General features: G+C 36.6%; 1 protein-coding gene across 1 annotated transcript; it reads left to right on the forward strand.

Moving 5' to 3' along the window:
* Positions 1-1722: 1722 nt before the first annotated feature.
* GMNC (geminin coiled-coil domain containing) lies at positions 1723-11007 on the forward strand. The gene is made up of 5 exons (XM_037131773.2): positions 1723-1900; positions 3552-3726; positions 5373-5461; positions 6387-6503; positions 8693-11007. The coding sequence occupies exons 1-5, from the start codon at positions 1898-1900 to the stop codon at positions 9311-9313; spliced, it is 1005 nt and encodes a 334-aa protein (XP_036987668.2). The 5' UTR covers positions 1723-1897; the 3' UTR covers positions 9314-11007.
* Positions 11008-21462: the final 10455 nt, after the last annotated feature.

Here is a 21462-nt window from a genome sequence, read left to right on the forward strand (position 1 = left end):
ACGCTCCGCTTTAAAATGCTTGTGAATAAACAGCATTAGAACAGGAGAAAAGGACTCTGTGAAGTCTAGCACCTTCCCGCTCTTCCTCTTCAATTCCTTTCTTAATTTTGTACAGAAAGCACTTAATAGAGTGTCCGCTGCGTGCAATCCATTGCTAAGTGCTATGGATAAGTACAAGGCAAGGAAGAATACATAAAGATCAAAACTGGCTTAGAGGAAAGACGATGCAAGCCAGAATCAGAGGTTTTCTCAGTTTCTGCACCCTGCCGGCATTAGTTTGCTAGGGCTTCTATAACAAGAACCACAGATGGGGGACTTGAAGCACAGAAATGTATTTTCTCGCTTTTCTGGGGGCTAGAAGTCCAAGATCAGGGTGTCAGCTGTTTTCAGTTTCTCCTTAAGGCCTCTCTCCTTGACTTGAAAACAGCTGCCTTCCGGCTGTGTCCTCGCCTGGCCTTTTCTCTGTGCATGCCATCCCTGGGGTCTCTTTCTCTTCTTCTAAGGACACCAGGCTTATTAGCTTAGAGCACCATTGTTGCAACGTCTTAACCTTGTTTACCACTTTAGAGGCCTTGACTCTGAAGATAGTCACATTGAGGGTTACAGATTCAACATATAAGTTCCAGGGGAGCCCAGTTCAGTGCATAAAATGCCCAGTGCATAAATGGCAGTAGAATGACATTAAAGAGAATAAAAAAAATTTTCAGTAGTTAGAAGCATGGATGATGGAGCCAGAGGTTCAAATCCCGAGTCTGCCACTATGTAGTTGTATAAACTCTAGTCAAGCTTCTGAACTTCAGTGCATCATTTGCCAGCCTTTAGACCAGAGATGATAAAAGCACCTACCTCTTAGGCTATTGTCGCTTGAAATAAGTTGGCTATTAGTGGTAGACGAATGGTTTTAAAGATGATATTACTCCTCTTACTGCTCCACATATAAAATCACAGGAATCATGAGAATAAAATACAAAAGAAGATGGTGGGAATCAAACACTTTGAGAAGTATAAACACACTCATTTTTCTTACTTGTAATAATTTATTTATATACTAGTGGTTGTAAAGATATCAACACAGAGGTAGGCACTTTAGATTCTTAATTTGTAACTTAATTCATTCTTCCTCGAGCGCCCCGTTACATACTAAAAAGCGTTCCAGGAACTTAACAAAACAGGCAGAAACCTCTATTCTCTGAAGCTTACAGAACAGAATAGAGATCTGTCACCTCCACGTGGAACACCCACTGTAGGAGCTGGGAGAAATGAGGCATATTAAACAGAACGGGGGGGGAGCCAATCAACTCACAATGTCATACGTGAAGTTAATATTTATCACGTGGCTGGAAAAATACACAGGAGCAGTATTAACTCTGGGGCCTGTTGTATGGCTTCACCAAGTGCTGCCCAGATCTCTAAGATGCGGGCTGACCCTGCTCCAAGCACCTGCGGACTAGTCTTCCCCGCCCTGCCCGGCCTTTCGCATCGAGTGGGGGTGCAGGGGGGGACGTGGAGAGCCTGTGTTCGCCCCGTGGGGTCCGGGCGACGCGGCCACCGCCACCCCTGACTCCTTACTGGAGGGCAGCAAGCCGGCACAGGCGCAAGTTGTGAAGCACAGCTGCGCACCGGACCCGCAGGTTTCAGGTCCAGGTACTGTGGTCTCTGTGTGCGCTAGTGATTTTGGCTTTGGCTGGACGCTCCCTGGCCCACGTCACCAGTTTGACAGCTTCGCATCAAATCAGAGGGCTGCGCTCACCGGGAGACCCCCGCGTCACCCGCAGCTCCTGAAGACTAGAACTCGCCTCTCCTAGCTCCTCCCCTCAGTCCCATTTAAAACTCCCACCAGCTTTACCGAAAAATTAAGAGTGGGTTCAGTTTCTTCAGCGCCTTCTTCCACTGCAAGATGGTAAGTGAGGAGCTGGTGCTTGCTAGTTCACTGGAGAAATCTCAGGGTGCTGAGTGCTAGTAAGCTTTGCATTTTTTTCCTTCCACCTTGGAAGCGAGATTTCTCTGCTACCAAGGTTTCTCTGCTACCTGTCAAGGCAGGTCTGCTCTGCTAACCATTTCCCTTTTCCTCTTCCCTATATTCCCCTGATCGCTCTTTCTCTCTTATTTCTATTCTCTTTCTCTCTGTTATTTCTACTCTTTGTACACTTTTCCAACATTTCTCCCTGTACACCTGCACTTACTTTTCATTTCACCTCTTTCTCCAGGTTTTGCACATATTTGCAAACACTTGGACCTGACCTAGTCTAGGGCTATTTGGGGTTTATTTTCTTCTCAGGTGTCAATTGCATAATAGCTCAACTCTGATTCCAGTAATGACCCCAAGGAAAGAGCCTGCAAACATGCCTTTAGAATAAAAGAAAATAGCACTTGATAAACTTTTGGCTGAATTTCTTTGGTCTGCACTGCCCAAGCTGGGTTTGCTTCAAAATGGGACTTTTTCAAAATTTAATTTACCAGGAACATCAACGAAGTGTAATTTCTTTTCTTTCTTTTTTTTTTTTTTACTTCTTTTTTGCTACTTGTTTTCTCTCTGTTTATGTTATGACCAAGAAAGTTCTTTAGTCAACAAAGGACTTATAGTGGTCAAAAAGGATTTGTCCAAAGCTGGGTTCTGTTCAAATGAATGGCTTTTACCTGATTAAACATTGACAAATGTTTAGAAATGAGTTTTTGTACAAATTAACCCGGGAAGGCTGCTGCATACCTGCCCCTGCCTGGACATTTGGAAAGACCGTGTTTGAGGAGCCGGAGCAGGAGGCTGTTCACTGGCTCAGAACACAGTGGAGAATTCGTGCCAGGAAGTTAGGAGTGGCGAGATAACTTTGGAAGGGCATTGAGACCTAGTGATGGAGAGACCTAGCGCTTGCCGTCTCTGCTGACTAATTTTTTTCAGCTTTGATTCTATGTTTCTCTGAGTGACTTTATGCTCCTGTGTTTAATTAGGAGTCAGCAACAATATATACTTAGTTATCTCTGGAAAATATCTATGCATTTATCTGGAACAACTCAGTTCACCAGAGGATCCAGCAGCATTTAAAGCAAGGGGAAAGAAAAAGAGACAAATGGGCCATGTTTATAATTCAGAAAGAAACTAAAATAAGGAGGTTAGGTTATATTTTATTGTTAAGTTTATTTCAGTTTTAGCACTCTCTGTTTTTTGAGACTATTGAAAATATATTTAGGATATTTGCTAGAAAGAATAGAATAGTTCTTAGGTCTTTGAATCATGAACTAGAATTCCTTTTACTGTCAGATGACTCAGACATGGCAACAGAATATTCCCAGATATGTACAGATTTGGTCCATCCAGTACTAGCCTGTTCTTTGTTGAAGCCTCAGGAAAGTATTGGGTAAACCAAAGAGATGACTCCCCCTCTAGCACTTATATTTTGACTACTCAAAATTAAACTGGGATCTACACTTAACACCTTTACTGTGTTTGATTCAGTGAATGTAATTTTGGCATCTTTCTCCCACCCTCTCCTCTCTCCGAATCCCCATCACCCCATCTCCTGGAAACCCCCTATTCTTCATACCGATTTTCACAGAACACCGTTCTGCCTTGCCAAGACCAGTACTTTGTAGGAGGCCAGAGCTACAATTGCCCGTATTCCTCTGCAACGTCAGAATCTGGTGTTGACGTTTCCACGGATACTTGGGTCTCTTTCTGGGCTGCTGGTCTCCTGGACAACAGAGAGTCCCAACAAGCACCACAGGCACAGGGTAAGTCCTGCTCTTCTGCTTTCCTGGTAGCTCTGAAGCCCTTTGCAACCTACAGTTGCAAAGCATCATGGGCTGGAAGTCTGTAGAAGAAGGGATGATATGGAAAGTTTAAGAAAACCCGAAAACCCCTGCATCTTATGAGCTAAATAACTTATTATTTTGTATTTACCAAATAGTACGAATAGAATTCTTTTCCTTGCCTACTGGACAATTTGTATTTTCCCCTACACTTTCCAGTTCTTAGAGATTTCCAACTCACTGAGGGAGTTTGGGTCTAGGACACAGTTTCATAGGCAATACTGGTGGGATGTTTTTTGAGTCAAGATACCAGTTGGAGCATCTCTTTTGGAACTCAGGAAAGTTTCCCTGTGTATGAGAGAGAAACAAGGAGAAATACTAACTTAATATTTTGTTTCATAGAGGAAATTTTATAAACAGTGCCTTGTAAGTAGAAAAAAGAATTCCTTTTCATCCAAAGAGGACTTTAATTTTGAAGGGAAGTACAACATGGATGAAAAATTACATATCAATTTTGACCTGGGCCTTAGTAGGTAGTATTTATACATATTGAAGAAATTTCTGTAGTAATGTTCAAGTCTATGAAAGGACCCTTAGCAACTTCAGAATTAAATATCTGCACCGTTGGTTCTGCCACATAATTTTGTGAATTCGAGAAAAAACACAAAAGCCACAAACTGTTGAAAAATACATATATCAGGATAGAGTTGCTAGTTTCAGCTTTCTACCACAAGCAATAAAGAGATACAATGCCCAAGAATATGAAATCAAGTAGTGTATAAAATTTTATTCTTGACTCCTTATTCATTCTTCTACTGCAGTTAAAATAATTCAGTAGTATGTCAGTTTAAGTAGAGAAAGGCAAGTGTCATAATTGTACTAGTTGAGGAAAAGTAGGTATAAGTAAACCAATTCAGCATGCCTAACCATAGTTCTTTTGGTAGGTATGGCTTGTTGGCAAATTAAAAAAAAATTTGTAAAGCATATAGAGAAAGACATTTGAAATGCATGAGTTTGAGTTAGTTTTGATATTTCACCAGTGTCTTCAGAAAAGCAAGGTCCAAATTATTTTAAGGTAGAAATTGCTACCACACAGGATTCTGAATAAATATTGCTCACCAGACTTAATGGAAAAGCAGACAGGCAGAAATTTTCATTAGTGAAAAATGGTAGCATCAAAAATAGAATTTGATTCTAGAACCAAATACTACATTTTCAAGCACTGAGGCATAGAAAAAACTTTAAAACAGAGTAGAATTACATTATGCTCCGTGGCAGGAGGAGGATCAATACATATTTGAATGAATTAATAATACAGATGGGACAGTCTTTGTAAATTTAGCCAACAGAGATACAAATATTAGGAGGAATAGTAGGGAGGAACTTGTTAGCTCTTAAAAATTGACCCCTGAAGCCACTCTGGCATATAGCCTACAAATATTTGTATTTTATGGCATGCTGCCCCTTTCATAAAGCTTTAAATATTTTGTTTTCATATGTGGAGGCAATAGCTATTTTTGGAAGAGTAATTGAAACTTTTAATGTTCCTGAAATCATTTGGTGAATTCCTTATTGCACAAAAACTGCAAGTGTGTTTTCTCAGTTACCCATTTGGTGTTTCCACATAGAATCATCTAGTGACTCGAATTTCCCCCTTTCTAACTCTTGTTCGTGGGAAGAGGCTCAGCTTTCCTCTCAGCTCTACAGAAACAAGCAGGTATGTACACAGGGTCGGAACCGGGGACTGGCCACGCTCCATGCAGTCCGTTCTTACTGCTGCCCCTCAGTGTCACACTGCTTCTCTTCCCTGGTGCCATAAATTCATGTGCTGACCTTCAGTTTAGGACCCAAGTGGATATATGTCTATAGAGTTATAAAAGTTAGGTGTTAATACCAAAGAAAACAAACAATCCCCCCCAAACACACACCCCCCAAACAACAACAATCCTTTAGAAAAGCTGGAAGTCAGGCCCTGGCTCTTCACCTTTTTTTAGTTGTATGACCTCCTGAATCCTTTTTTCCTTGCCTATGAAATTGGAATATTTGTTGCTGCTTTCCTCTAAGAACTGTTGGAAAGATCAAATGATATAATGAATGTGATAATGTTTTTAAGTCACAAACATGGCTCATCACTTGGAGAAGGAGTGATGATTCTAAGTTTTACAAAGATTGATTCATATTCCATACTTTTGTTTGTTGCTGTTCCCGAGAGAGATTTAATTAAGTGGACAAACAAACAAACGAATCGATTTGAGGCTGATGCAAACCAACTCACCTTTGTTTCTTCTTCCTTTGTTTAAGATGTAAGGAGCAAAACTATTCTGAACCCCTTTTTCTGTATTTAAACAGTTGCTTGCAGCTCATTTTCCTACATACCTTCCCTTGTGGTTACAATTTCAAAGTCATATAATCTCTTCAAACACCTTGCAATGAACAAAAAAATTCAGTGCACAAAACTGAACAATCAGGTGGTAGGTGGGTGTAGACTATATTTAGGCCTCTGAGGATGAAGGCTCCCTGAGGTAGAGTTCTTAAAACAAACAAAATAATCAGCTTTAAGCAGGTTGTGGATCAGTGGCATTATTACAAGGTTACAAAGTCAACATAGAGGAGCAGCCCTCACCATTGTCCACTTTTTGCAGCTACAAGATACTCTAGTGCAGAAGGAAGAAGAACTTGCTAGGTTACATGAAGAGAACAATCACCTCAGACAATACCTGAATTCTGCTTTGGTGAAATGTCTTGAGGAAAAAGCCAAGGTATGTAACTCTCCCCTTTATAAAGGCAGAGTGATTGGTGATTTGAGAAAGGAGCCCACTTAGGTAAAACTCCTTGATTAAATGTAGGAAGTGTGCTAAACAGCATGCCTTCAAATGCATTTATAGGATGGATAAAAATTTCTAAACAAAATATAGCACTTTCTGAAAAATATTTTTAATATTCACCTGAGGATACATTTATTGGTTTTAGAGAGAGAGGATGGGAGGGTAGGGAGAAAGAAAGAGAGAGAGAGAGAGGACATTGATATGAGAGAGAAACAAACATAGATTGGCCGCCTCCTGTATACATCCCAACTGAGTATTGAACCCACAAGCTAGGTAAGTGCTCTGGCCAGGGATCTGACCCCCAGCCTTCTGGTGTATGGGATAATGCTCTGACCAACTGAACCACCCGGCCAGGGCTTGGGAAAATTTGTATGTATCATTTCTTGGAATCAACTGGATTGCAGATTTTACAAGTCATACATTACAAAAGAAGTTGTCTGGGAATCAAACACCCGCCAAGGGACTTGCTGAAACAGCAGAAGTTAATCAAAAGACAGAGTTATCTGGATGGCGCATTGGAGAGGGAATCACATCCGAGAGAGCTGGCTCTTTTAAGCACACATTTGACTTTCAGTGACTCTCTCTCCCTTGGGCCTCAGTTGCCTTCATCTGTAAATGAAGGGGCTAAAAGATCTTCTGAGAATCTTTCCAGCTCTGAAATGTCATGACTATGACTGGAGCCCAGATCTCTTGACTGACCATTAGATATTGCTAATTAATGAACTCCCCCCCCTTATACTTTTAAAATGAACTACTCTGATTCAAAGGTAAATAGTTTGCCCATAGCCCTTTTTGCTCTTCTTCATTCCTCTGGGTCTTACAATTTTTGTTATCTTTTTGCCATTCTGTTATCATCATTGCTTCCATCAATCTTTACCTTACTTCTCTGGAAAAGCCACATTATTCTATATTATTTAATACAAATTGATGATGCTCCTTTCTACTCTTACTGACCATAACAGTTCAGAGAGAAAGGGCACACTAATTTTAATTCCTTTACAATTCAGTTAGTTTTGTTTAAAAAGGGAGCACCTCTCCTCGTTATTATCATGGACCCTCAAAAAGAATGGTTATTAAATTACTAAGTAATATTAATTAGGCGGTTTTTCCTCTTTTGTTCTCAATTTTGCAAAATGTAGAATAATAAAATACATATCACATGGGAGCACCATGGAAGTTCATGAAATAAAAGGAAACGGAGTTACACGGTGTTTCTTTTTCCCTTTTCTTTTTCTTTATGACAGTGATTCTAAATAATTTTAATTCTCCTTTAGGAAGAAATACCAACATTTAAACTTCTATGTTATTTTACGTTCATTGTGAAAGACACGTTGTTGGAATATCTTATTACTTTTAAACCAAGAAACATTGTTTTAGTACTTATTTCCTGTGTTCTTATGCCTGCTATTTATTTACTTATTTATTTATTTATTTATGTATTTATGTATGTATGTATGTATTTATTTATTTATTTATCTTAACTCTTGTGCCTTTTTCACCCAGCCCCCAAGCCCCTTTCCTGGTCTGTCTAGTGTCAGATGGTTTAGATGTAGATCTAAGCTGAATGATTTTTCGGAAGTCGCTAGTATGCTTCACCTCAGTTTCATTTTTTGTACTGTTGACACTATTAGAGATGTCCCCCATTTCCTCTCCCCTTGCCTTACTCCACCCAGCCCCCACCCTCCCCCACCTTTCACCACATTGTGTCTGTGTCTATCAGTTTCTCCATTAAAGGAGATTTTAACAGTATTTAAATAAAATGAGATCATGGCATGTAACCTCTGTCTAACACATGATCGTTGCTATTATTTTCATTATAATAATAATAGTCATTCCTTCCCTGAATTAAAATTTTAAAGACATTGTTTATTCCTTTTAACTTTTAAATACTAGTAAAAATATATAAATTGGATTTCTAAGTAGTAAATTCTCATAATAGACTTAAATTTAGAAACAGTAATCTAATCAGTTCATGTGTGTGCGTGAAAATAGAAGTTTAATCAAGTTTTCTAATGATTGAAGTGACTAGTTGCTGTTTGAAGTAGGTGTAATTGGACAACAGTAAAGAAGATGATCTTGCTTGATGACCTGACTCTGATTACTTTCAAACGCTACTTCCCTAGAAATTGCTCTCATCAGATGATTTCTCCAGAGCATGTGGAAAATTCAGGAAGGCGAAGAGGAAACCCAAAGAGCAAAGATATTTTCCTCTTGAGATCCTCCACCGCAAAAATGCCAGGAGAAACCTCTCTAGTGAGTTTGCTAACTGTGAAGAACAACCTGCCCCGCCAGTGGACCCCTGGGTCCTTAAAACACTTGGGTTAAAAGACCTCAACACCATTGACGACACCTTATCAGCTAACTACAGTGCCCTTTCCCCGCATCCCAGAACAGTTACCAGTGCATTTCCCCAGTTTTTAGAGAATCCGGTTGAGTATGGAAATGCCCCCACGGAGGATATGCCAGTTGCCTACGGAGGTGAGAGAACAACAGCTTCCCACAGCACTGCCAGCCACGGGGAAGATTTCCACTTCCTTTCTCAACTTTCAAATCCCCCGGGAGGCCTGCCAGCTCTTCCTCACTATACTTCTGATGTGTCACCCAATAAAACAGAGATGGCCTTTTCCACATCCCTGAGCCCTCACTGTAATGTGAAAACTCATTCCTTCCACCAGGGACAAGCCTTTGTCCGTCGAGATGAGAAGGGAGGCTGGAAGTTTACCTGGGTCCCTAAGCAGTCTTAGTGACCCCTCCTCTATCACAAAGGACTGCCATGAACTCTGTTTACAAAGACCTCCCTTGCACTTGAACCTGACTGTGTGGAACACAGAAGCTATTTCCCAGACGGTCTCCTGACACTTTAAATGTCACCCTCAATTACCCACTTAAATCTGCAGGGAATGGCTTCCAAGATTCTGTAATGAAGCGTGCCTGCTCTTCTTTCACCTAAATTTGACTTGCTTACACACCAACACCTGCTGTTGACTTCTTCCCTGTACCCTGTACTTAAAATTGTATTTTCCAGTTGCCCATATATTCCTTTGAGACCTACATATGCTGCTCCAATTATAACAAATCTAACAGATTTTCTCCTTTCATCAAGCAGTTTAAGTGTTCACAGCTTTCATGCTCTCACTTGTGTCCCTCTCCTGCTCCTCTTCACTTCTGGAAACTGCCTTTCGAACGAGCACTATTTTTGCTCTCAGTACCTGCTATTGAGTGCTCAGTTTGCTGGGGGTGGGGTGGAGACAAGTGTCTGCCCATCACCGAGGCCCAAGGACATAATGCAGATGTGAATAGTATTATGTGTAGTGCAATTCAGTAAGTTGAGTGTCACAGAGTGGAGTTGACAAAGTCTCTTCAAACAGCTGTAACTCCACTGACAAGCAATGCCAGAGACATTAAAAGCTAAAAGAAAATTAAAGTTGCTTCAAAGTGCCCCATGGTGTATCAGCTTTGTAGGCACCTGGTATTGTCTCTTTAATGACTGGAGCCCCAAACAAGAATGTTTTTGAGGGGCTTGTGGTAACAGAACAAGTTATCATCCTAATTTTCTGAATGCTGACAAACTTCCATTCCTGAAAATATAGTCTACCCTAGTTCTGCCAATGCCTCTCTCTCTCATTGATTTGTTCATTCATTCATTCATTCATTTTTTCATTCAACAACCCACTCAAAACATTTGTAGAATACCTACCATGTATCAGATGCTGTGCTATAAAGTGGAAATAAAGTCTGAGTCTGTGAAGCACTGTGGCCACCTTTCTGAGACCTCAGAGCCACACAGCTGCTGCTTCCCCAGTGTGAGAATTCTGTTTCCCCAGCTGCACAGTGCACAGAATTTGAACTAGATAATCACTAATATTCCATGATTTGAGGCTGGGTCCCATCACCTTTACTCCAGCACTGCCATCCCGGGGCACCATTCTCTCTAGTTTTCGCAGTCACTGCGGATATGTTGGGTGGACTTTATATATAATTAAAAAGAAATGTTATTTGAGTCATTTGTTGTTAACTCTAGAATTCAGTGTTGGATTGTAGTATTTTTTTATATGAGCCCATTTTGCAGATTAATTTGGACTATGTGAGAATAGCTTGCATCGAACAAATAGAGACATTAATTTTTAAATAAGTGTGCATAGATTTAGTGCAAATGTTGTCATCAAAGATTTATCTCTTTCTACATGAAAATATATTCTTAGTGCTCATGTTAGTTCTCTTGAATCCCCTAAGCCCCCTATCCTTCTTAGAATAATTTACATAATACAGATGTGTGCCTGCTTATTTGGACCAAATTATAGTTAATGATATAACCCACCATGTTGAACCTTTTCCCCACTTTTTTCCCACCTCTCAATAAGTCACCTTGTACAATCAATGCCTGAGAGCAAAAGTATGCTTTTGTCAATGTTGTTTGTTTGGTTTTTTTTGTCTTTATTTTGCCGAGCAATCTATTTTATACAGTTTCATTACTACTCCGTTTTCTTTAAATTTAATGAAGGGAAATCTAAGATTTCAACTAATATTATTCTCCAGAATGTTTTAAAGACTTAGAAAGATATAGAACACATTTTTTAAAGGTGCCTTTCACATTGTAGTATCTGTGCCCCTTGTAGTTGAAATTTATCTCTTTTTAAAATAACAAATGTAATAATAGAATTGATTGCACTTTAATACACTAGGAGTCAAGAAAGTAACACAGCTATTTTGAAAGTCTAAATGATCAGGTTGTACAACAAAATTGGTTAGCCAGCAAATGTTTATTTTGCATTTTTATGTGCCTTATCACGTGTTATATACCATGCATGTGTAAACACTCAGGTTTAACATAGTGCATTTGGTATATAAATCAAAGGTACAGAAAATGTAATAGCTTTTAAATGAAAATTGGTTTAAGTCTGGTTTAAATAAAAGTCAGCACACTTGTGGTAAATTATGATAACTTGCTCCGGCTTCACGGATAGTAAGTAACATGGAAGAAAAATACATCTTTTTGAAATTATACCTATACATTTTATATTCATTTTAATTATATATGCATTTTTTGATGTTTGAAAAATTGAAAATTTCTCTCACTTGAGTATGTTTTAATTTTCATGGTTTTACTATGCTCCTCCAGTAAATCACACTTAATATTTCAGTAATATAAGGTAAAAAATAAAAACTAGACACTTTTGTGATTGTGATGAATATGTTTCTATTGTACATATGATGTTCTTGTAATGGATTTTGTCTTATGGTGTTAAAAGTGTTGATTTGCATCTCTTGTTGATTTGCATCTCTTTAGTATGATGCGTATGGCCAGTCCAGTGTCTTCAGCATTTAGGGTTAAAGGTTCTTTCTTAACCCAGGATTTGTTAATGAGACTTTCAGATATTAAGTCACTTAAAGAGTTAAGTGCTTTGTGGGTACAGCACTCTCTTAACTAACTTTGTAAAATTAAAATCCAGGGTCAATATTTAACATTTGGTAGCATTTCCAGTGTTCTCTGATAATCTGGAAACAAATCATACTTTTATCTCACTAGTATCTGGAAAATAGAGGCATTAGAAAGCCTCACTTAAGGGAACATTTAATAAATGGGGTTATTTAAAACTGCAGTGATGCTAAACTATAATTTTGAAAAATTGGAAGAAAGGAAACTGTGAATCAATGGACAGAATTGCTCTATTTGATATACAAGGATGGGCAAAAGTAGGTTTATAGTTGCATTGTGACATTCTTTTGAGTTAATAAAACTATTATAATAATCATAACCCATGTCTTTTTCCATATGAATGACTGTAAATCTACTTTTGCCCACCCCTGTATTTCAAGAAAACTGAAATTTTTTATACACACACACACATATATGACAAATGGATTTCAACAACTGACTTGCATCACAGGTGCAGGAAAAAGTAGAATTAATACATCCAATCATAATTTTTATAAGGTTCCACTTGCCTATAAAGACAAGATGTACAATCTCACATTGATTTCAGTTTACCAAAAGATTCTCATTAAAAATTGAATGTACCATTTTTCTCTACTTATTATGAGACCAAATAAAATTGGTTTACAAGTTATAAATGTATGTTATAAGCATATTTAACATATTGGTCATGTTTTTATCTACATTATTTTGTTACATGAATATAACCAGTTATTCAGTTCTAATTATTACATTGGATATCCCATAAATGTAAAATATAATTTAACTTTAATATTTTAAATAATTTTGATTTTTTGTGATTTGAAATATTTTTGAATATATGAGTCAGTTTTGTAATTAATTTATGTCTAATAAATAAATGACAAAACCTTTCTTAATCCTACTTATGGTCCTTATTTCAGAAGTGATTTTCAGTGAATTTACTTATTTTTGCCATAATTTATGTTATACAATATGTATTTTAATTCTCAAATAGTGGTATAGCTAATAATTGAGGCACTTATTTAACAAATAATGGACACTTCTGCCAGGTTCTGCAAAAGATATAAGAATAAAATATGTGCACAAATTAACTTGGTTATAAAAGAGAGAAACATAATTTTAAACATGCTTAATCAAAACAAGGAAATAATTAGTGCCCATAATTGAAAAGTTTTTAGATATGGCTGGCTCTTGGTGCTCAGGCAAGGTGTTCAGAAATCTGGTTTTGGATTTACAAAGAGGCTGATGATTAGAAGTGGACTCTGGAATGGTGCTAAGATAGCGCTCACCATGCAAACGCATGACAGAAACCAGGATGGCATAAGCAATGTGAGATCGAAGAGGAGCAACCTGTATCTGATAAGATATTGTCTAGTTTTGTGACATTTTCCTTGTCTTGATGATTATAATCCTCCCCCAAATAAATAAAGCCTCAATTAGATTTTCCAAACTGGTCTCAGATATACCATGAGTAAATTATGAAAATATTGGGTGACTGCATATAAAAGTTGTGAGCAGATTTTCTCTGAGGACACAATGTAGGGCATATATTCCTAAGGGGAAGGTTTCTATCAAGGGAAAACAGTTTGGGACTTTTATAATAGACCAGTAACCTATTGCTACCTGGAGATTCTCCTATTACCAGTCATGAATCACTTGGATGTTTTTTAGTTACCTTACAGGGATATTTGACCTTTTTTTTTTCTTGAAGAAACTACATCTAAAACTCACTCAATGATTCTTGAATATGGAGGTAATCAGAAAAGGTTATTGGAAACATCAGAATTAGATATCTTGAGTCCCATTTTATGATGGGAAAAGTGAATCTAAGTGTTATATGGATAATATCATAATAAATAACTGAGGCCTGAGCTAACCTTGGCACTGACTTTAAGGCCAGTTCTCTTTCTAATATGTCATACAATGGTGATGTTTTAAGATCAGTATTTACAGTCTGAAGTGTGTTACATACTCTTTTAGGCCTCAAAACTAGAAGCCTGAAAGTATTGAGGGAATTCAAATTTTTACTCTCATTCCTTGTAGAGTTTTAAGCCTCTCTTAACCCCATCATTGTTAAAAGGGATTGTTCACGAGAGACCTATACAAATTGAAAAGTACTGCAGAAATTTGGGACAAAAAGAGTAGGATGAAAAAGGTAGACTACTCATGGACAAAATATTAATATGCTTCTTCAATTAGAAAAAGTGAGGCAAATTAAAAGAGAAATAAAACCCTTCCCAATTACTGCTGGTAATATGAAGGCATACAGCAGCAGTTCATAAAAAATGCTTATGGATTCCCTTCTTCCCCTCACATAAGGCAGAGATTTTATACCTGTTCAGGTGATGGCATTGCCACCTCTCCTTTCCTGTCAATCTTTGTAAGCATAACCGACTCTATGGGAAACTAAAGTATTTGAAGAAGGATGTTTATAATGCTGATCTTACTCCTTCTAATGCTTGGGGAGCATTCTATCCTTTATTTTGAAAATCAGAGGTTAAATGATACATTTTCAGGCATACAGCAGATTTTTTTCTCACATCTTTTTCAGGGTTTTAATCTGAAAAAAATAAGGCATAGAAAGGCTGTTTCAGGTAGTTTCTCATTTCAAGGGTCTATAATACCCACTGGCTGGCTCCTTTGGGATGAGGCCCAAGATCGCAGATCCCTAACCCGGAGCTTTCTAAAAGCAATGATCTCTCAGACCCTTCAGTTGCTCTGAGGTGAGAGCAGAAGCCCTTTAATGAGTGTGCAATCAGAAGTCAGAACCTCTGTTTATAATCAGGCAAAAGGCCAAAACGGACCCTCTTTTCATTTTGGTTTCTTGAGATTTTCCACCTCAGAGGAGCCAGAGTCATTCTTTTTCCATCCTGGCCACAGGGGAGTTGTTTTGTGTGGAACCTGGAAGTGGCGTCTGCATAGTGCAGCCCACAGCCCCATCCATCAACAGAGCTGTGCGTGCGTCCCAGGAATCTCAGCCTCTTTTGGGAGGAGAGCACCATATTGCCAGAGATTTGGCCTTTCCTTCTCCTGATTTTAAGGATCAGCCACAATCTATCTAGCCCCTTGTGTTGTCCTTACTCCGAATTTCTATAATAGTTTTAATTAATATGCTGATTTCTTCTGAGATTATAAAGGATGATTTTTAGAGCAATTCTGTTAGGAAAAAAGAAAGAAGAAAAAAGTGCTGGAGACCTAGAACAGCCATTTGATTAATGTAAAAAACAAACAACAAAAAAAACATACTTTGAATGACCTGGGCATGGACTTCCAGAAGATTGTCTGTTATTTACAGTAAGTATTAGGATTTATTCACGCCCTTAAATAAAAATACAGAAAACAATTCATCCTCCCTTTCCTACAATGTAGTGATATTATGGATAAAGAAAGGACTTTAGTCAACAAACCAGGCTCCTTCCTTCACTCACAGCTGTACAACCTCAGAAATTAGATGAATCTTCCTCAACCTTGATGTACTCATCTGTAAAATGGAGATAATGCTTGCTCTATCTAGTAAGTTTGTGAGATAATCTTGTAATTCTTAAGGACCATGTATAAGGAGCATGTGATAAGACTCACTTATCACAACCTTTACTCAGAATGAAATCAATTTCAGTTTAATTACTGAGTGAAAAATTTCATACTTCATAAAATACAACATTTTAAAACATGTTACATATTTCTACTGATTCAAATCAATAAATGTGAAATGTTTTCCCATTACATTCATAGTGCAATTTTATATTCTAGGGTCTAGGGCTCCTGTCTTAAATGTTTACAATTTGGTGAGTGAAGGGAAACTAGGAAACGATTCATTGAAGGCATGAAGTAGGAGACATTCATTAGATGTAGAGTGAGGATTGCATCAATGGGGATGGAGGCAGGAGGCAAAAAAGGAGAATGAAAGCTCAACAGGGGAAAATGTAAGAAATATTCAGGGAATAATGACTAATCCAGATGGTGGTAGGGTAGATTTTTATAAAATAAAATATCTATTCTTAAAATGCGGCAAAAATTTCTGAACAATGAGATATGTTAGAACCTCTACAAATGTTTTATTAATAATAGAAGTACAACACACAGGCCCAAAAGATTAAAGATAATAACTAAGATATGTTATTTGTATCCTTAAAATAAAACAACTCAGTCATCACTTTTCGTGCTTATTTACATTGGTCTTAGTATAGTAACTAGTAAAGGAGTCCAACTTTTATAATTCCTTGTAAATGTCCTTTTTTTCTCAAGACTGCATCAGACAGACTTTTCACAGATAAAGGTATGGAAAGTAGCAGATATTACCAGCAGTTCTTTTTTTAAATTTTAGTACACATTAAAAAAATTCATTTATTTTTAGGGGGGGGGGATTCTACAACGGAACCAGCAATGCATTGCCAATTAATAAAGATATTTGAATTTTGAGTTCCAAGTGGTTAATTTTGAGTTTCAAGTGGTTGATCTATATTATTATAGAGGAGATCCATGCTCTTTCCTCAAAGACCATATTTTATGGGTAATTTATGATCAAAAGAAGAGATAAATCTCAAATATTGTGGACATCCATAGTTATTGTGGGTAACAAAATAAATTAATTTTTCAATCCCACTTTTTCTTCTTTTATCCTTCAAAACATTAGAAAGTATAAAGAACAAGTGATTTGTGTTATTGTGAGCATATTCAAATTACTTTATATATCTGAATACTTTAATGTTTTGCTTTATGTTTTCTATTTGCTTGAAATATTAGAAAATTATATCCCATCTAGAAATATGAAGCGATATCAATGTTTTTTTCCAATGCTTTTTCTATCATCACTTAGAGATTTTTAAAGTTTGGTAAAAGATGCAAATTGTCAAAAACTGCTTCCATGCAAAATATTAATAAATGAATTTTCTATTATTAATTGATCAACCTCAAATTAAAGCTTTATAAAACGTCCCCTAATACATATTGCATTTTCACATTTGCATATGCGTTTATAAATTTTACATTTCCTATTTCATATATAAGAGAAATGAGTTGTGAAATATATATATTAAATGACAAAAGCAAAAAACACAATTGTAAATTTATTACATGAAACATTTAAATTAAAATATATAGATAAAAAAGCAAGAAACAGAAATAAGATAAATAATGAAACTGTTTTGAGTGAGGAGCAGTGGACAAAAGAACTTTGAGTGACATATTTTCCTCTCGTTTATGTTTCTGTCAATGTCCAAACCGAAATAATTTGCATAAAAGCAAAAGACAGCTAGTAAGCAAAGAGAACAAACACAGGTCATGGTGATGAACATATGATGGTTTTTCATCCTTCCAAAGTGACGAATAATCCAGTATTTGCAAGGCAAAGCAAAAAATACATATATATTATGTGGCTGAGTTAGATTTACACAACAAACATTTGAGCCATTTGTTTTTATGTGAGATGATGAATTTTAAGCCATGGGAAGTAAACATTCCAGAACCTCAGTTAATTAGATCATTCTATTAACTATCCAATTATGCATTCCTAATTTTTCATCATTTTTGAATAAAATGATACCACTATTAAAATTAATATAATAACCTTTACTCAATTTTAAATACTGCTTATGTTAACTGATTAATGTAAAATGCAGCCAAAGTCTATACTATACAATAATTAAAATACCCATGGGTGCATGTGAGTGGGTAAAAATATGTGGTATGAGACATAACTTTTTGAAGGGAGAAGGAGGTGAATTTAATTTGCTATGTAAGAAAGAGCCTAGATACAATTTCCCTGCAGATTCTCAAAGGGAAAACAGACAACTTTTCAAATCTATGTCATTGCCATTCATCTTAATCTTTTAACACATTTCTGCTGTTTAAGAGGTTAGATACTGTGACAAATATCTGGCCATTTGCTTTCCTGATCCTTTCTCCCTACTTTCTCTTCCAGCTTATATACAATCAATCCTACAACTCTGCCTAGGAAGTAATTTTCTCTCCTTGAAGTGTGGTTGTCATTCTTACTATATCGTAATATTATTTTCAGTGTCAAAGTTGAAATATAACATTTTTTCCCATTTGTATTACTACCATGATGATTTTAACCCCCTATCGGGTGGGAAATAAATGGTATAAAATATGAAAGAGTAAAACACATCATTCTCTATACCATAATATTAATCTTGTTAAGTAGGAGAGCATTAAGAAAGTGTCCATTTTATGTGTCTAATCTTATAAATTTTGTAATCTAATCAATAAGCTTTGGAGCCTATTTTAACCGGTACTGAGGACTATTGACATTTTGAGTAATTTTTTGAACATTGAGCCTTTAATTCTAGAAGGGCCAGTTAAAACAGCCTCCACATTAGTCTAGTTTCCATCAAAACTTACAAATACCAACTAATGTGTTCCAAAAGAGTTTTATTTCTTTATAATCTAGAATGGATAACTATTAGGAATATTGCTTTACCTGTTTAGGACTTTGTTTTATTTGTCATGTTGGCAAAATAGTAGTGACAAATTCAAGTTTTGAGGCAAAGATTGAATGAGTTATACTGAAATATTTAGAATTGCTTCTAACACATAGTAAGCACACAGAAATGCTAATTATTATCATGATCATGATCACCCAAAAAGAAAAGCATCGATACAGAATATGGAAACTTGGAGGTACAAATTATGAGAACTGGAGGAGATTTTCAAAACCATCTACCACAAATGCACATGGCTTGTGTAACAAGTACAAACAGAAAGAAGGGAGTTTGGAGAGGAACTGAGACTGAGGGGGAATAATGGTCAACCACATTGTGTTGACCCTTTCCCACAATATTATTAGGCTTGCAGGTTGGTCTCTATTATCACTGATGCCATCAATATTTATTGAGCCTATAAAGTATGATTACCTATTTAACTCCATAATTTCTGTAAGGCCTTTGCTTCACCTTAGATTTGTGAAGGGAAGCTAATGATTCACTTTTACAAAGAATATGTATCATTTTTAAATCATGCATGCTAATGGGAGAAAGATTAGAAAACAAAGGTAAGCAAAAGGAACAGCCATAACTCTGAAACCACTGTGAACATTTCTGTATATTGCTCATTTTTTCCTTCCACATGTGAATATGTATTTTTCAAATCAAACTATTATATTTTCTTCCTTTTTGTTATATAACTTTTCAAGCTCACATAATAACTTAAGTAGAAGTCTTTATTTTTAAAATAGGGAGGTAAAGAATATCAGATTCGATGATCTTCATGTTTTCTGTAGTCTGAGGTTTTCTATGATTGATTTTTTAAACTTTTTTTTTATTGTTGTTCAAGTACAATTGTCTCTATTTTCCCCCCACCACTCCCCTCCACCCCAGCCATCCCCACTTCCTACCCCTTGGTTTTGTCCCTTTGGTTTTGTCCACGTCCGTTATAGACATTCCTGAAAACCCTCGCCCTCCCCCATTATCCCCTCCCACCTCTTCTCTAGTTATTGTCAGCTTGTTGGTAATTTCAATGTCTCTGATATTTTTTAATTTAAGGTAAAGCTGCCTGAAGACTTTAGTGAATACTTAAAGAATTATTACAGCTGGGTACTATATCCTTTTGCCAATCACTTTGGAATATATACTTGCTGGTATGGAGAAGCAATGATTGCCCTGTTGAATTCAAGGTGTACAAATGTCCAAAAATGTTCTTAATCCCCTTGCTCTGACCAAGGTGCTGAAACTGGCCCCTGAAATTGCATCTCAGCTGTTCAGAAGCATAAGAAAGTGGGTAGTTGTTTTCCATTGTATTTCTAATCACATCCGAATAAAGTATATAGCAAGGTACTAAACAATTCTCAGGACTACTTTCCCCCCAAAGAAAAGCAGGCTACTGTAACTACCATTATTGCCGAAAATTAAGATTAAAGCCATGCTATAGCCCATTTAAAATGTCTGAATGTCTGAAAACTAGCGAACATATGACACATTTATAAGACCATAACACAAATATATACACACCACAGTAATTACAGATACAATTTTTAGGATATAAGTTAGATTTATGCTAATGTTAATGGCATTATTAGATGAGATTGGGAATATTCAGGATGGTATGGCTGTAGACAATAGAACAACTATTAAGTTGTTCTATCTTAAGGCAGTGAACTTATGAAAATATATCATGTTGTATTTTCTCACTTTCATCACTGTAGGTATCCATTTCACTATATATACACAAAATATTCTTATGTATATTTTAAGAGAAGAAGTAAGACATTTCAGACATAGAAAGATGATTTGATAATTATAAATTAAGACTTAAGATATACCTATTGGCATTCTAGGTTAAATTGATGTTTTCCACTTACATATGTCCTTATAGAAAGTGGGCGTATGAAACATAAAACTTGGCTCCATGTTTTTCAGTAGATCATTACTTCCCACTTTAGGTATGCATGTACATACACACACATTCACCCATGTGTGCACACACCCACACCCTCCCTCATGCTAGACCAAAGAGGAGCAACAAGTTTAATCTACGTCAAAGGATGTGAGGGAGAGAAGTTGCAGTCCTTTAATGTTTAAGTGACCCCCGTTATGCATGATTAAGAAGAGTGAATTCAACTTGCCAAGTAGGTCAGCGACAGTATTATGAAGGATCAGAACAATCTGGTCATGGATCAGCTTTTCCAGTACTGGTCCATTACCTTCCATTTTACTTCATAAACATTGGCCATTATATCAAGCCTGGCTTATCTAAGATGAAACAATCTGTGCTGCCAGAAATAGGTGGCTGGAGGAAGATGGAATTTGCTAATCCATGATTGGAACTCTGTGGATCCTAATTTACTGAGGCCAGTTAGCAGATCATGAAGTCACACATGACCCTCTAATTCAAAACAATTCTAAATCATACAAAAGAAAAACAATTATTATTACAGAGGTGAAAAATAGTGCCAATTTTAAAATGGCTTTCAAATATAAAATAAGCAAAATTGATTGTGACTAGGTATTCAAATACAAAACCAAATAATTTTAATTGATAATCTCTTCTGAAAAACTAAGTTTACTTTTTATAATTATCAGAGTTTGGGAGTTTGTTCACATTACTGCTGACACTGTGGCCAAAATACTCTATTTTAAGTATTCAAATATGTCTTTGTCTTTTATAATTTGCATTTCTCTGTCATACTTAACCATGTAGTCTATAGTCTTCTACCTGTGCCCTGTTCCCATTTCTATATGGTGAGGAAATAAAAATGTCTCCTCAGCATCAATCTTCCACCAGAATTTCTTTGCATAGTGTGGTTAGAAGAACGAGTCTTTGTAGAGGTTTGATCAGACACTTAAAAATATGGAAGCATTGATTTCATTAAAGGGAGAAAAGGGAAGAGTATTTTTCAAAACTTTTAAATTTCATTTTAAGTGGCTCCATTAGAGGAAATAGTGTTCATGAAAGATATGGGGAGGCTGGCATGACAAAGTCTGCCCCATAAGCAAAACCATATATTAAGTTGAGCCATTTGAA

The sequence above is a fragment of the Artibeus jamaicensis genome, unplaced genomic scaffold, assembly GCF_021234435.1.
Source record: "Artibeus jamaicensis isolate MK-2021 breed Jamaican fruit bat unplaced genomic scaffold, CSHL_Jam_final scaffold_474, whole genome shotgun sequence".
NCBI classification, from domain to species: Eukaryota; Metazoa; Chordata; class Mammalia; order Chiroptera; family Phyllostomidae; genus Artibeus; species Artibeus jamaicensis.

What these genes read in the sequence shown, in the direction of transcription:
- GMNC (XM_037131773.2), top strand. An exon ending in ACAAGCACCACAGGCACAGG is followed by an intron (nt 3,727 to 5,372) that starts GTAAGTCCTGCT and finishes GTTTCCACATAG; the next exon opens with AATCATCTAGTGACTCGAAT. An exon ending in AGCTCTACAGAAACAAGCAG is followed by an intron (nt 5,462 to 6,386) that starts GTATGTACACAG and finishes CACTTTTTGCAG; the next exon opens with CTACAAGATACTCTAGTGCA.